A 15,572-nucleotide genomic window follows, 5' to 3' on the forward strand; every position below is an offset into this window, starting at 1 on the left:
TCTCTGAAACACCCCGCAGCACGGGCCTAGCCTCCTGTGCTTAAAAACAGCAGGTTCATTTCATGGGAAGGCCTTGACTTTTTTTTTATTATTATGGAACTTATTAGGCAGCCTGGACATTTTTCATACTGTAGATGGACACGGTAGTTCATATACATCGACGCAGAGGGCATTTAAGAGATAATTTTGTCATTGAATTGAGCTCAGCTGGAGGAAAACTCATTAGTTTCACAATTTCAGCCTCGTGGAATCAGCAGCAGAGTTGAGACCATGCTTCAGAACCCGCCTGGAGCAGCAGCAGGCAGTGGATGAGCGGCAGCTCTGGGTTCTCGGGCCTGCGGACAAGCCCCCCAGGTTGCCCTCAGTGCTCAGAGGCCCAGCCCACAGCAACTCCATGGGGCTCTCACCTTCCACAGAAGAGCCGGTGTCATCTTTTTTCTTGTCGTTCAGAGAGATAACACGTTCTAGAGGAATTTAAAAGGCGTGCAGAATGGCAAAGAGAAAGACATTCTTTCCCCAGAAAGCACAGTGGGGTTTACCTGGGCTCTCCCTAGTAACTGGCTGTCAGAGGGGCCCCACACAGCGACAGCCTGCACCCCACATGGCAGACTGTCCCTCCTGCCCGTGGTGTGCTTTCTCCTTCCCGAGTCCAATTCCCCCAGAGATGAAAGTGGCCATTCAGATCCTACCCCTGTCACCGGATGTGACATGAACTTGTCACTATCTTTCCCACTCTTTGCAGCATAACAGACCTTGCTCAGTCTCCCTTTGTCTCGTATGAGAATCAGGAGAGTGGCTATTGTACTTGGCCATGTTAGGGGACACCTGAAAGGAGAAAAAATGGATGATGCAGAACACACAGCCCTTCACCCTTTGTCCCCTTTGTGTTGACTCTTCTCATCAGCGAAGATAGAGAAAGAAAGAGTGTTGGACGCAAGTACACGTACACACATACACATGTACCCCCAGATGCACACAGGTGTACGTCCAGGCCAGGAGAGAGGGTTCCGAGCCCTCTCTGACAGCACCGTGCCAGGCCTGTGCAGGGAGCCTGTGGAGGGAGCCTGTGGACAGCAGAGTGGATGGGTCTTGCCCTCAGGCTGCTTCTCCACAGAATAGCATCTCATGTCGCAGACGCACAGGTGCTGTGGAAACACTGACATCTGGACATTAAAGAAACTAGGCAAAGCTCTTCAGAGACAACTGTTTAAAATAATTGGGATTTTGACAGATGGAGAGGAGGGGGAGCTATTGCAGGCCGAGGGAAGCATGTGTGAATGTTTGGGGACTGTCCGGATGCCCCCAGAGATGACAAGTGGTTCAGGGCATTTGAAAGCTTAATATCTGCTTTCTAAGTCACTCTGGAAGATAACAGTAGACAAAACATAACTATGCACACTCCTTGCAGAATTATTTATAATGACAGGAAATGGAACCACCCGAAGTGGCCGTCCTCGGCGGGCGGGCTGAGGAACTAGGACAGACCCGCGAGGTGGGTACTACTCGGGTATCCAAAAAATGTAGTCAATTTAGTGACAGGCATGGAAAAGTGTTCACTATCTATTGTTAGGTGAGTGACACAAATGACAGAATAGAATGTGGAGGATGATCACATCTTGGGTTTTCACATCATCTCTTTTTATGGATTCATAGGTAAAAGCTTGGAAAGAAATGCCCCAAGGTGTTAAGCAGGGCTAGCTGAGTCGGAGAACTTGGGGGGACGGGGGTGCAGGGGAAGAGGACTTCTATTTTCTATCATTTATCCTTCTATGTCATTTGGATATTTTAAGTGAGCCTGTGTTAGCTTTATAACAAAACACCTATATTTGCAAATAAACAGCATAAGACAGATACCCAGACTTTCTTGGTTCCCAGCATCTGTCATGTCTGAGTAATTTTTTCATGGTTCCCTCAGGGCCAAAGAAATAACTAACAGTTCTGTTTATTAGGCAGCTCAGTCTGAGCAACTTAGTGAGTATTTATAACCTAACAAACTAGTAGCTGCTGCAATAAATGATCCACATAAATTGGAAGGAAATTGATGCTTTAATTTCATCCTTACATAACCACAAGTAGGTAGACATGGGAGGCGTGTGCTCACCGGCCCCTCACGGCCCCGCAGACCTTGGGCTCAGACGGAACACGCAGCTGCGCTGCTTGTTCTCCCTCAGTTTTCTCAAGTTGCTGGCTTCTCACCCCAGCGACCGCCACACCCCCGCTGTGCAGACATGCCGCCCTTGAGGGGAAGACAGTGCTATCTAACGTCGATACTCGGGACCACCTGCAGCTAGTAGTTTACCTGGTGTCCGTCCACACCTGCCAGTTTCATCAAAAATTTAAAATACCTGTCATGCCCCTATGAATTTCCTGCAGTGCCCAGAGCTGCTGTGGCACACAGTTTGGGAACCATAAAAACAGTGGTGGGCGTGGCCTTGGAGTTTCACCTCCTTGGAGTGTCTTCAATGGCTGTCCTTCCATCCCTCCTTCCTGTTGCTGTGTCTAAATGTGAACTGTGGTGCAGATCATTCTGGAACCTTGGGGCCAGCCCATAAGCCCTCACTCAAACCTCCTGACAGCACAGCAAGAGACTTAATTACCTTATGATAAGCCTCCCACTCTTGCATCTTTTGAAGTTTTATTTTGAAGTTACTCTTTTAACTGAAAAATACTTGAAAACATTCTGCTTGGCTTGCCTCCCTCAGGAGACAGTGAGGTTCTAGAGAAGGCGGACCACGCCTCCTCTTTCTTTCCCAGATCCCCCACCCAGTGCTGGCCCGTGGGGTAGACTCCAGAACTGTTATCCTCAGGCGTGATCGTGAGAAGGACTCTCTTGGGTCTTTTTTTGTCTTCTCCAGTATGGACGAACACCTCTACACCTTGCAGCCAACAACGGGATTCTCGACGTGGTCCGCTACCTCTGCCTGACAGGCGCCAACGTGGAGGCTCTGACCTCGGTGAGTAGCCTCCTCGCGGGAGAAAGCGATTGAAAATGTCTGAGGCCGAAGGGGAACGCGCTGTTGCCAGCTGCGTTCCTCCTCCGCCGCAGCGCCACGCACATTCGCCCACACAGACCCAGGGCACTATCTCGTTGTTGCTGCTTCTCCTCCTCTCCTCCCCAGGCCCGCGCTGCCAGGAGTGCCTGCTGTCTCCCACTGGCCTTGCCTTTTGTTCCCCGTGTTATGCAACTGTGCCTTGCCTGTTCTATTAGATGCGTGTGTGTTCTTTCCTAAATGCTCCCCCTTGGCGCCTGGAGGTGCTGTGGGCTTGGAGGGGGGTAGTGGGGGAGGGGAAGAGGAGGAGGAGTGAGGTGGGGGCAGGCCTCAGGTATGTGGGCAAAAGCTGATAAGAGCTTCTGTCTCTTATTTAAAATCTAGCTTTGCTGTTAGGCCTGCGAGTTATTTTTAAGTGAGATTTCTTCAGTTGCCCTGCCCGTACTCCCCACTCCTCATTCCAGGCCAGGTACCTCCCTGCCGAGGAAGCCCTTCAATTCCCATTTCATGAAATTCCAAAGCAGAAACCACGTCAGCTAATGAGATAAGGTTATCGTCGTTCACTGCAGTGTATTATCATTTGAGTTGTTTCTGGCCCGACAGCAGGCTGAGCCTCCATTCTCTTATGTGGGAGATTCCTGAAACCCACTGGTGCTTTGCTGACATAACATGTTTTTCTAAGGAGATCCATCGGAGGTATAAAATATGGCAACTGGCCTGGAGGGAATCAGGGCACTGAGGCTGGAAGGAGGGCCTCATTTCTTGGAATCATAAAGAGGTTGACAAACTTTGGTCCACGGGCCAAATCCAGCTGCTGTTCAGTTCTGTAAGTGAGGTTTTATCAGGACACAGCCATGCTACTTGTGTATTGCCTGTGGCTGCTTCCACACTACAAGGGCAGAGGTGAGCAGTTGCAACAGAGACCCTATGGCCCACAGAGTCCAAAATATCTGCTGCCTGATCCTTTACAGAAAGTGTTTGCTGACCTCTGGTCTGGGGCGCAGGCATGCCTCAGAGATGTTGCAGGTTCCGTTCCAGACCACAGCAATAAAGCAAATACAGTAAAGCAAGTCACACAAACTTTTTGGCTTTCCAGTGCAGATAAAAATTATGTTTATAATACACTGTAGTCTAAGTGTGCAATGGCATTGCATCTAAAAAACAACAGTGCACGTAGTTTCATTAAAATCCTTTATTGCTAAAACACGCTCGCCATTATTGGAGCTTTCAGAGAGCTGGCAGCCTTTTGGCCGGTGCAGGGTCTTGCCTCGAGGTTGGTGGCTACTGCCCAGTGAGGGGGGTGGCTACTGAAGGTTGGGGTCCGCTGTGGCAATTTCTTAACGTGAGACAACCGTGACGTTGGCTGCGTGGGTTGACTCTTCCTGTTACAATTTCTGTGTAGCGTGTGATGCCGCTTGATAGCGTTTTACCCGCAAGAGAACCTCCTTCAACATTGGAGCTAATCCTCTTAAACCCTGGTGCTGCTTTGTCAGCTAAGTCTACGGGATATTCTAAATCCCTTGTGGTCGTTCGAACACTCTTCACCGCATCTTCACCAGGAGTAGATTTCCTCTCACGAGACCAGTTTCTTTGACCGTCAATGAGAAGCAACTCCTCATCCGTTCGTTTTCTCACGAGAAGGCAGCAATTCAGTCCCATCTTCAGGCCCCGCTTCTAATTCTAGTTCCCTCGCTGTTTCTACCACATCTGCGGCTACTTCCTCCACTGACGTCTTCTTGAACCCCTCAAATCATGCAAGAGGGTTGAAATCAACTTCTTCCAAACTCCTGTTGGTATTCTGACGTCTTCCTGTGAATTACAGATGTTCTTAGTGGCATCTAGAATGGTGAATCCTTTCCAGAAGGTTTTCAATTTGCTTTGCCCAGATCCATCGGAGGAACCACTATCTATGCAGCTATGCCCTTTTGAAATGTATGTCTTAAATAATAAGACTTAAATATTAAAATTACTGCTTGATCCATGGGCTGCAGAACGAATGCTGAGGTAGCAGGCATGAAACAACATGAATCTCGTGCATCTCCATCAGAGCTCTTGGGGCACCGGGTGCATTGTCAGTGAGCAGTCATATTTTGGAAGGAATCTTTTTCTCTAGGCTGTAGGCCTCACCCAGTGGGCTTAAAACTGGGTTGTAAAGAGATGTGCTGCCTTCCGAGCTTTGTAGTTCTGTCCTTAGAGCACAGGCACAGTAGACTCACCGTAATGCTAAAGGGCCCTAGGACTTTCAGAATGGTGAGTGAGCATTGGTGTCAACTTAAAGTCACCGACTACATTAGCCCCCAACAAAGGAATCTGCCTGCCCTCGGAGCTTTGAAGCCAGACATTGACTTCTCTCGGACTCGGGAAGCCCTGATGGCATCTGCTTCCCATAGAAGGTAGTTGTTTCACCTACACTAGAAATCTGTTGTTTAGGGGAGCCACCTTCATTAATTGTCCTAGCTAGGTCTTCTGGAACACTTGATACAGCCTTTTCTGTTTTAATCCTCACCCAAAGACATGATTTTATGGCTTTTAGAGAGAGAGGAAGGGATAGAGAGAGAGAGACAGGGAAACATCAATGTGAGAGAGAAACATCAGTCTTTGTGTCCCATCCTATCAAGGAGGGAGCCCACCACCTAGGTACGTGCCCTAACTGAGAACCGGACCCTCAGCCTTTTGGTGTACAGAATGACACTCCAACCGACTGAGCCACCCAGTTGGGGAACTTGCTACAGTTTCTAACACTTGCTGCTTCACCAGGGTTTCGAGCAGGAGGTGGTGTGGTCCTTGAGACACCTTGAAGACAGCTCCAACGGAACAGTGACACCCACTGTGTATGTCATCCTCACTATTCCAGTAGCCACGTCTAAAAGGGAAAAGAGGAAATCAACTTTAGTAATATATTTTATTTAGCACAAGATATGTAAAATATCATTTAAACTTGTAGTCAGTATTTTTAAATTATTTCATATTCTTTGGTTTGTGCTATATTTAAAATCCAGTGTGTGCCCTAGCTGGGTAGCTCTGTAGGTTAGAGCATCAACCCAATATGCCAAATTTTGGGGTTCAATCCCCAGTCAGGGCACATATAAAAATCAACCAATGAATACATAAATAAGTGGAACAACAAATCAGTGGGGTGTTCTCTCTCCCTCCCTCTCCCTCCCCCCCCCTCTCTCTCTCCTTCTTCTTCCCTCTCTCCAAAATCAATTAAAAAAAATTTTAAGATACAAAAATAAAATTCTGTGTGCATTTTACACCCAAAGCACATCTTACCTTGGCCACCAGTCCAGCACTGAGTAGCCAGCCATGTGTGGGGACAGCACAGAGCAAGCCATTTCCTCTGCGGGCTCCTCTCCTCACTGCCTGAGCAGGAGCCATTCTTCCCATCCTTCCCCAAGCCCGTGACCTTGCAGCGCCCTCTAGTGTTACTGTTCCTCTCCCACCTGTTCTCAGCCAGGATTGCTTGGAAAAGTCCTCAGAAGGCCTGTCCTCTCCTTGTTCTTGTCTTCTGCCCCTCCTCCAGCCTCCACAGTTTCCCCCCCACTCCTTGTGACTCTCAGCAGGGTCCCTGTGGCCTCCTGGTAACTCCCTGCTTCAAAACTTCTACTATAAGACATACGTTTAGAGAAACATATGAAGAAAAAAAAAAAAGTAAAGCTTGATGAGTAAGACAAACACCTTTGGAGCACCATTCAGATCAAGAATTAGAATGGCGAGCCCTTTTGCTATGTATACCTCTCCCAGCCCCTGAAGTAGCCCCCACTCTGACTTTTGTAGTAATTACTTGCTTTATAGTCCTTCTCACCTAAGTGCCAACAGCTCATTTAAATCCTGTTTCACTAGTTACCTCTCCAGGACTTCACACTCTCTTGAGACTCTCCTGCCTTGGATGAGAAAACCCGCCAGCCCTGCTCACTTCTCCTGCCTCTGCTTGCCCCCCTCCCGCTCCACGCCCTCCTGCAGCTCTTCCATCCTGGCTGGCCAGCCGCCTCCCACTCCAGGGCTGCACCTGGAGACTCAGGCCCACGTCCGGGTCTCTAGCCTCACCCGCCCCGCAAGTGTCACACTGAGAGACACAGCCTCCATGTACTGTCCCCTCCCTCCGGGACTGCTCTTCTCCTCCCCCAGTGTCTGACCTTTGTGATGGGCTCTAACACGCATCCAGGTGCCTGTCCAGGAGTGTGGAAGCTCTCCTCCCTGGCATCATGCCGGTGGCCATGACCCGGATTCTTCCAGAACTCACAGTTCTCCATCCGCCTGCCTCCACCTGGTTAAGGGCCTCATCGTTGTGTTTTTCCCCTCAGACCAGCTCACCCTCAGAACTGGACCTTTGACTGTAGCCTCATGGCCACAATGACAGGTCCATCCTGTCACCGTATAGACCTGCCACCATATGTATGGTTCTGGGGAAGACCATCTGCAATGCGCTCTGCTTTCAAGTCACTCTGGAGCTCTGTGGTCTTCAGAATGTGAGCCCAAGGCCAGGCCACAGCCACTGCCCAGCTTCACCCTTCACCCCTGTACCCCCTCAGGAATGGTACTATCTTCAGGCCCTGGGTCCTCGGAAGCCCCTCACTCACTCTCACCTGATCAAATTGGCGCATGCTGTTCACCCCCTGTGCATGGCCTGTTCCCACCCCTCCACCCCTGCACGTAGTGCCCTCTTGTGCACGCGAGCACACACTCTGTGGTGCGCTTCTGCCTTCAAAGTGCGAGACTTTAGGTGGAGTAGCAGGAGCCTGGGCACGCAGTAGGGGATGATACTGGTGGCAGGAAGATTTCAGGACACAAATGCCTCTCATCTTTCTGTATTCCACCGGAGCCCCGGAAGCCTCCTGTTCTTCAGCCCCCTGCAGTGGGTGTGATCTGCCCTGGTTTCGGGCTCTGCGGGAATTGATTCTTGCTCTGTGTTGGGTCTCCCACAATTTGTGAACCCTTGGCTGTGATCATGTGTGATTTGTCCTGGTCTCCCCACTTCCACCCTCACCTGTCCACAGTCTGTTCCTCTCACAGCAGCTCGAGTGCCCTTGTTTAAACCTGAGTCCGATCACATCCTGGCTCTCTGACCCTCCATCAGGACACAGGTCCTTACTACTGGAGAGGGGCCTCCCTGACCCCATGTCTTGCTCCTCCTCCTCCTCCTCTGCTTGCTCCTCCTTCGTCAGCCACATCTTCAGACATGCCAGTTGTTCACACAGCAAGAGCAGAACTCCTTCAGGCATGCAAATGGCTTGGTCTCTCATCTCTTCATTCAGATTCTGACTCCTGTATCACCTTCTGTGGGAGCCTTCCCAGATAGGACCGCTGTGTGTAGCAAGGAGGGCAGTGAAGGTCAGGGTTGCTCATGGGCCGGCTGGGCCACAGCCCAGGGAGTTAGCACCTTGCTCAGGGGTGCTAACTCCCTGGGCAGAGATCCACTTCCTACCCTTTTCTCTCCTGGACAGAAACCAGGGAATTTAGAAGAATGTCTAGCTCTTTTATTAATAATCACCCCTGCTTGCTTTTCCCGTGCCTGGTAAAGCAAGCTCTTCCCAGTTGGTTTTCTCTAATCTGCTGTGAACCTGTGCGGAGTGGCTGTCTCTCCCCATCTTGCAGATAAAGGAACCCAGACTCCGGGAGCCCAGGTGACTGCCCACACAGCTGGTGAGGTGCGGTCAGGACTTAACCCGGGTCCTTCTAGCTCCAGGTCAGCATTGGCAGGCGTTTCTCTTGGAAGCCTGAAGAATGTCCTTTAGAGTAATATGTTTTGCAAAGTGTAAAGTTCTGTGCAAATATAAGGACTGTTGTTCATGACTGTTTTTCTGTCAGCTGAGAGGCTCACTGGTGGAAAGTGAGGTTTGTCACTGAACATCCGCAGCCGGTCTTGTAGGCAGAGCTGAGGTCTTCCATGGAGATAATGGTTGTGGCCAGGCATACCAAAAGAAAGGACATGTAAGTTGAGGTTCAGATTTCTGAAACAGTGTCCCCGAACTGTCCTGCACAGTAAAACCACCAGAGAATGCTCAGAACCCCAACTGCCTGGTCTCGCCCCAGCCTGACATAAGCACAGTGCCCAGTGGGAGCCAGGCAGTGGGAGTTCTCAAAGACCCTGGTGAGCCCAGTGGGCAGTGGGGCTTGGGAATCGCTGGGCTGAATCTTTTTCTTGACACGTCAGTAAAGGATCTAGACAGTTTGGTATGAATCTCTGGTTGGGGATGTGGTGCCTGACATGATACCTAATGGCCCCCCCCAAAGCAAACTGGAAGCCCCCGCCTGTCCATTGGACACTTCTTGGGACTCTAAGGGAGCAGAGAGATGGCATTCAGCTGTAAAGCACACCTCCTCCGGGGCACCCTTCTGAGCTACCAGCTTCAGCCTACGGTGCTGGTTCTCACCAGGGCTCTTTCACCCCCAGAGAACATGGGGCAGCGGCTGGGGGCAGCATGGGGTGTCCCAAGTGGGGGGAGGGGGATGCTGCTCGCATCTAGTGACAGAGGCCAGGGATGCTGCTACACATCTCGCAGTGCACGGGCAGCTCCCAGAGCAGAGAATGACCCCATCTGCAGCGTCAGCCGCACCGAGGCTGCGAAACGCTGGTCTCATGGGACCCCCCCCATGTGGCTCAGAGAGTGGCTTGCTTGAGAAGTTGGAAGGCGGGCTCTTAAACAGATTTAGGCATTTCTCAGCTTCCATGGAAATGGGACTTTGTTACTGGTAACCACTGAAAGATACGCCAAAAGTCTTCCTATTCTTCTTGTTTAAAAACATTGCTTTTTGCCCTTGGCCAGATGGCTCAGTAGCTTGGAGCATCTTCCGTACACCCAAATTTTGCAGGTTCAATTCCCAGTCAAGGCATGTACCTAGGTTGTGGGTTCGATCCCTGGTGGGGCGGGTACAGGATACAATCGATTGATGTTTCTCTCTCACATCGGTGTTTCTCTCTCTCTTTCTCCTCCTTCCCCCTTTTCCTCTTTCTCTAATATCAATGCAAAAACATTCTTGGGTGAGGATTAGAAGAAAAAAATTTTTTTTATTTTTAAAGGTTTTATTTATTTATTTTTAGAGAGGGGAAGGGAGGGAGAAAGTGAGGGAGAGAAACATCAATGTGTGAGAGAAACATCAGTGTGTGGTCGCTTCTCCCATGCCTGCTACTGGGCACCTGGCCCACAACCCAGGCATGTGCCCTGACTGGGAATCAAACCGTGACCGTTTGGTTTTCAGTCCAGCACTAAAACTGCTGAGCCACGCCAGCCAGGGCTGAAATTTTCTAAGTAAAAAGCAAACAACAAACTACCATGGACCTTTATTTCCTTGTTGACGTAAGAAGCATCCAAACCTATAAGAATTTTAATGAGTTTATTTGAGTCAAACTTGACGAGAGTTGCCAGGAAGCAAAATCTCAACGGATTGATAAAATGCTCCAGAGAATGGCAGTTTTGCACCTTATTTTATACATTAGAACCAAAGGGAAAGATGTAAGGGGGTTACATGAAATCCAGTGGTGATAGATTAGGGAGGCAGGAGAAAGCAAAGCAGGGGACCCTCTGAGATTGGACAGAAAGTAAAACGGACAGACACACAGGACAGACACACCCGTCTACATCGGCAGGTGTAGGATAGTTAACAATTAACGCAATAACAATAACAATAAGGGGTTCTCAGGTCTGTGCTCGGGTTCCTGGAAAGGAGAAATTCCCCCGGCGTTCCAAAGGTGTCTCATCCCAGGTGCAGAGAGACGACAGGCAGGCTCAGTTAAGGGACAGCTGGCCTTTGTGGGCATCGGTGCCGGCCTAGGTCACGACGACCCGCGTGACTCGCTTTCGGTCAGGGCTTTTCAATTGCAGACCGTCCCACGTGGCCACTTCAGGCCTCCGAGCTGGTCAGGCCTCCCCTGAGCTTGCCAGGTTTGGCACGTGGCCCCCTTTTGGCCTCCTTTTATGTTCACTGAAATTCATTAGATAAAATTGTCTGCTAAACTAAGCCTTTCTTTTCTTTGAATGCACAGTAATTACTAGTATACAGCACGATGTCAGTGCTGAGGGTTGTCCGGAGTATTTTAAGACGTTAGCTGGCAGTAAGGGGAATTCGGCATCTAATGACCATCTTTACCGTCCGCCTAATTGGAGAAAAGTTCACTGAGTCACCTGACCACTAACGAGGTGCCGAGTTTGATTAAAGCCTGGGGGCCTGAGACATCTCATGTTGTACCTCAAAACACCAATGCAAGGCCCTGGCCAGGTAGCCCAGTTGGTTAGAACATTGTCTGATACACCAAGGTTGCAGGTTTGGTCCCCAGTCAGGGTATATACAAGAATCAACCAAGGAATGCATAAATAAGTGGAACAACAATCCAATCTCTCTCTCTCTCTCTCTCTCTCTCTCTCTCTCTTCCCCCTCTCTAAAATCAATCAATAAATAAAAATGTTTTTAAAAATTCCAGTGCAGCCCTGGCAGGTGTAGCTCAGTGGATTGAGCATGGACTGTGAATCAAAGGGTCACCAGTTCAATTCCTAGTCAGGGCACATGCCTGGGTTGCAGGCCAGGTCCCCAGTAAGGGCCACATGAGAGGCAACCACACATTGATGTTTCTCTCTCTCTTTCTCCCTCCCTTCCCCCTCTCTAAAAATAAAAATAAATAAACCTAAAAAAAAAAAACGTACAATTTCCTCCTACTTCTTTTCCTCCTTTCCTGGGCAGTCAAGTGAAATAGGATTCCACAGAAAGGGAAATAAGCCAGGATGCGCTCTTTTTGTCCACTTTCTTTGTTTCTGACCCCTGTTCTTGCTCCTGCCTCCCGTGGCGGGACTGGTGTGTGGAACACATAGCTCTCTGTTGCAAAGGAAAGAAACTAATCATTTTTCTCCGACAGGATGGAAAGACAGCGGAGGATCTCGCTAGATCGGAACAGCATGAACATGTAGCAGGTCTCCTTGCAAGACTTCGGAAGGTGAGAAATTCAGTTTATCGGTTTGAAATTCTGTTTTTACATGAAAAGTGTCTTTTCCCCTGTAGACTCTGAGAAGGAGGCTTTGGACTCACAGGCTGTGTGAAAAGGCAGCTGTCCCTGCCCTGTGGTTTGCATTTCAACTTGCATAAATGTCTCAGCTACCTGTCCTGTTTCTTCTGCATTTGGACTTGGAGATCGTTTAGCCTCTTTACAATTGCCGTGCCCAGCTTCCGTCCTCCCGCCCTCTGCGTGATAACTGCCTCCATAAAGTGGGGGGAACTGAGAACGCTGACCCTGTTTCTTTCCTTCTTAATGCTTTGAGCTCCAAGATGTGCCATATGCTCTGGTTTGTTTCGCATCATTGCTCTGAGGTTTAAGAAAACATGACAAAAATAAGTACAGGCAGGTGAGAATTTCTAGCACACATGGCAATGTGTATTAAGAGACTTCAAAACAGTCAGACCCTTTAAGCTGGGAACTCTCTGTCTGGGACTCTATCCTAAGGAAACAAAGGGAAAAAATGGTTTACGCACAAAGATGTCAATTTTGTGGTAGGTGGAAATCGGGCTCTTCCACAGGATCGCAAGGAAAGCATTCCAAGGACCCACACACAGGAGACTGTGGTGTGGCAAGATGGCTTATTCCACTGAAGATAACAGATAATTCGTGTGGAAATGGAAGGTGCCTCCTGGGTTCCCAGTGTCCCATCTCCCTCTGTCCCACAGTGGAACAGGCCCAACTGTGTCCTCCGCAAGGCCAAGACAGCAGCCAGTGTCCAGAATTTTTGCTTCACATTAAAGCTTAGCCCTTGGGAGCCACAGGTGCAGCTAAGCATTCTCAGTCCCTGTCCAGGTAGTTTAGCGTGTGTTTCAGCTGCAGCCCACTGCCTCCCTGCTGCAGCCTGAGGGTGGACGCCCACAGCCACAGCCCACGTGGCTGCTAGGCTGCCTGGCTGTGGCGAGAGGACGTGTGAGTGCACGGCACAAGTGCAGGTCTGGAGCAAAAGGGAGAGAAAAAGAATTTCTTTGCTCCTCTGGGATTATCTATCTCAGGTTTAGGACAGACAAAAACCTTTTCTGAAATGACCAATGAATTTCCCAGGTTTTCGTGGGCTTTGAACAGGCTCACACCCCCTAGTTAGACTGACAGGCCTCTAGGATCAAGCCACCTCTCCCGGGACCCCCCAAAGATTCGGTACCAGAGTGGGGGGAGGAGGCGTGCTAATCCCCTTGGGGGCGCAGTGGTGTGGTCCCCTGGGGTGTGAAGCTGTAGCTTCCTGGCTGAGCAGGCTCACGCTCCCCCGTTTCATGAAGCTCAGTGTCTAATTCCCTCTGCTCCCTTTTCTAGCTACACACTGACGGCACCGACTGCAGTGTTGTCATGATACAGTGATGAGAACCAGAACGTCCAGTGACTGACAGTGGCGTACAGCAGACTGTCACGCAGCCGTGAGGCAGAGGGGCTCTCAGTCATCGCAATATTTTAAGAGAGGTTTTCAGTAACAGTAGTTGAATGCTTAGGGTGTTCCCAGGCCTCGAATCAGAAGATAAATTACGTGCACATTATAATCCCACCAATGTTTTTCTAAAATACCTGGAAAGAACATGTTAACAGTGGTATTTTTGCATTTTGTTCGGGTGATTAACATTTTCTTCTTTAAACATTATTGTGATTTTCCGAATCTCCTGTGATAATTTTTTAAAAAACAAAATTTATAGGAAGGAAAAAATAAGGTAGTCGATTTAAGTGCTCATTGAAAAAGCATTGCCCAAAACAAGCCTGGGTGTCCCACAGAGTTCCTGCCATATATACATGTCGAAAAGTGCCCGAGGGAGGGGTGAAAATGTCTAACTTTCTCAGCCACTGAAAGTTGCATTTTCATAGTGGTCCCTGCTGGGGGGTGGGGTGGGGAGGCCAGGGGACACACAGACGAGACTATTTTTTTCCCCGGTGCTTGGAGCTGACTTTGGGGGATAGAGAAGAGAATAATCCATTTTCACATCTTTGTGCTTTGGAGTCCGTGGGCTGGCTGCAGAGGTCCTGCCTGGGCGGGCGACCAGTGAACACTGAGCTCTCCCAGGCTGCTGTGGGATTCTATCTGCCTTTTGTTCTGGAAATTCCAGAAACAGACCAGTCTGGACAAACTCTCCTCGCCTTACTCAGTTGTTCCTACGGGAAACCAGACAGACTCAAGTTGGTGAAGCCACAGGCTACCAAGCGCAGAGCCCAGGCTCACACCTGAGGCAGAAACGTCTGCAGTCGGTGCCCTGCAGGGGGCGCAAGCCTTCTTCCCAGAGCTTCCTCCCCAGCCAGGGGTGGTCCTGCTCCACCCTGGGCTCACCGGCTGTGTGGCTTCCCCGAGGACCACCTTCCTCTGGGAAACCCTGCCCCCCCCACCCCACATACTGTTCCAGACACGGGCCCCTGGGACACCCACATGCGTGTCCACCTCAGTCACTCCCTCACGGGACTCCGCACCTCGATTCCTGAGGAGCCAGGAGGAGAGGCTTTGGCTGCCAAGCATTTTTAACCACACTCCAGTGTGGTCACACGGGGCGGGCTTCCTGTCCTTGCAGTGTTCGAGGACCCCCAGCTTCCCCGTGACAACTCCCCTCCTCCATTCATTATGCAGACCAAGAACAAACAAACAACCGCCTCCACACATTTTCTGACACCCCCTGGTGGTGCCACCCTCTACAGACTCACCCGGAGGTGCTAATCACATTCCTGGGGAGGAATCTGAATCTGGGACTGCAGGGGCACGGCCTTAAAGGGCCCTGCCTTTTCATTTGGTTTGCAAATAAGCCAAACTAGCAAAAAACAAACAAACAAACAAAAAAACACCTCCCCGTGCTCTCGCCTCTACTCAGTTGACAGGCCTAGAAATGTACGTCTGCTAGGGAAGCCCTGGGGCTCACTGACCCTGAAGTAGGACCAAAGTCATCTTACTGACCAGCTTGGGGCAGCAGGAGCGGGGCAAGGAGGGGGAGGCTGTTTCCATGTGTAGGCAGCGCAGGGGGCTGGCCCTTGGGGAGATGGAACCATTCAGCCAGTGCGGCTGGGCAGGGTGCAGGTGGCGGAGGCCGGTCTGGTCGTCTGATCGGGGAAGGAGGGACACGGCTCAGACCTAAGCTGCGCAGGCTCCGCCCAGACCCCCGTGCGCCACGAGGCCCTCTGCGGGCAGTGCGGCGCCGGCGCCGGAGCTTCTCGAAGGCGCACCATCCGCCTCTCTTCCCAAACCTGCGTGTTCAGTGCCGCCACCCTGGGGGCTTGAAATGGGCTGTGGTGGCAGTGTTTACACCACAGGAATAGCAAACATTACGAATCAAGTCCCATTCTTATCTGATTTTAAAATATTAGTTTCAGGAGATTTGGGGAGTTGGCATATTTTTATTTTGTTTGTCCTTCTCATCAGATTATCCATAAGCTGATGTTTAAAGTAGTTGTTTTTCCTCAACCCAGAGACTAGACCATGAGAAAGGTGCCCAGGAATATTTTGGAAAAGAGGGCCAAGTTGGGAATCTGCCCAGAATTCAAAATTCACAAGGAAGCTGCATTTGCATAATTAAGAGTTGCAGCTCCATCAGTGCTGGTCTAATTGCATCCTGCCACGTGCAGAGAGCCACGATCCCGCTCTTATCTGGCTTTCCCAGATT

At 50.1% G+C, this 15,572-nt stretch overlaps 1 protein-coding gene across 5 annotated transcripts in view; it reads left to right on the forward strand.

Moving 5' to 3' along the window:
• The window catches only part of DAPK1 (death associated protein kinase 1), a 178,410-nt gene that overhangs the window by 137,837 nt on the left and 25,001 nt on the right, over nt 1–15,572 (forward strand). For all 5 annotated transcript variants that reach the window (XM_045840294.1, XM_045840297.1, XM_045840293.1 and 2 more), the window contains exons 18-19: nt 2,856–2,954; nt 11,839–11,916. In XM_045840294.1, the coding sequence (XP_045696250.1) occupies nt 2,856–2,954; nt 11,839–11,916 (177 nt within the window). The remainder of the gene's footprint in view (nt 1–2,855; nt 2,955–11,838; nt 11,917–15,572) is intronic.

This window comes from Phyllostomus hastatus, unplaced genomic scaffold (genome assembly GCF_019186645.2).
Source record: "Phyllostomus hastatus isolate PE091 unplaced genomic scaffold, TTU_PhHast_1.1 phas_contig_34, whole genome shotgun sequence".
In the NCBI taxonomy this organism is placed as follows: domain Eukaryota; kingdom Metazoa; phylum Chordata; class Mammalia; order Chiroptera; family Phyllostomidae; genus Phyllostomus; species Phyllostomus hastatus.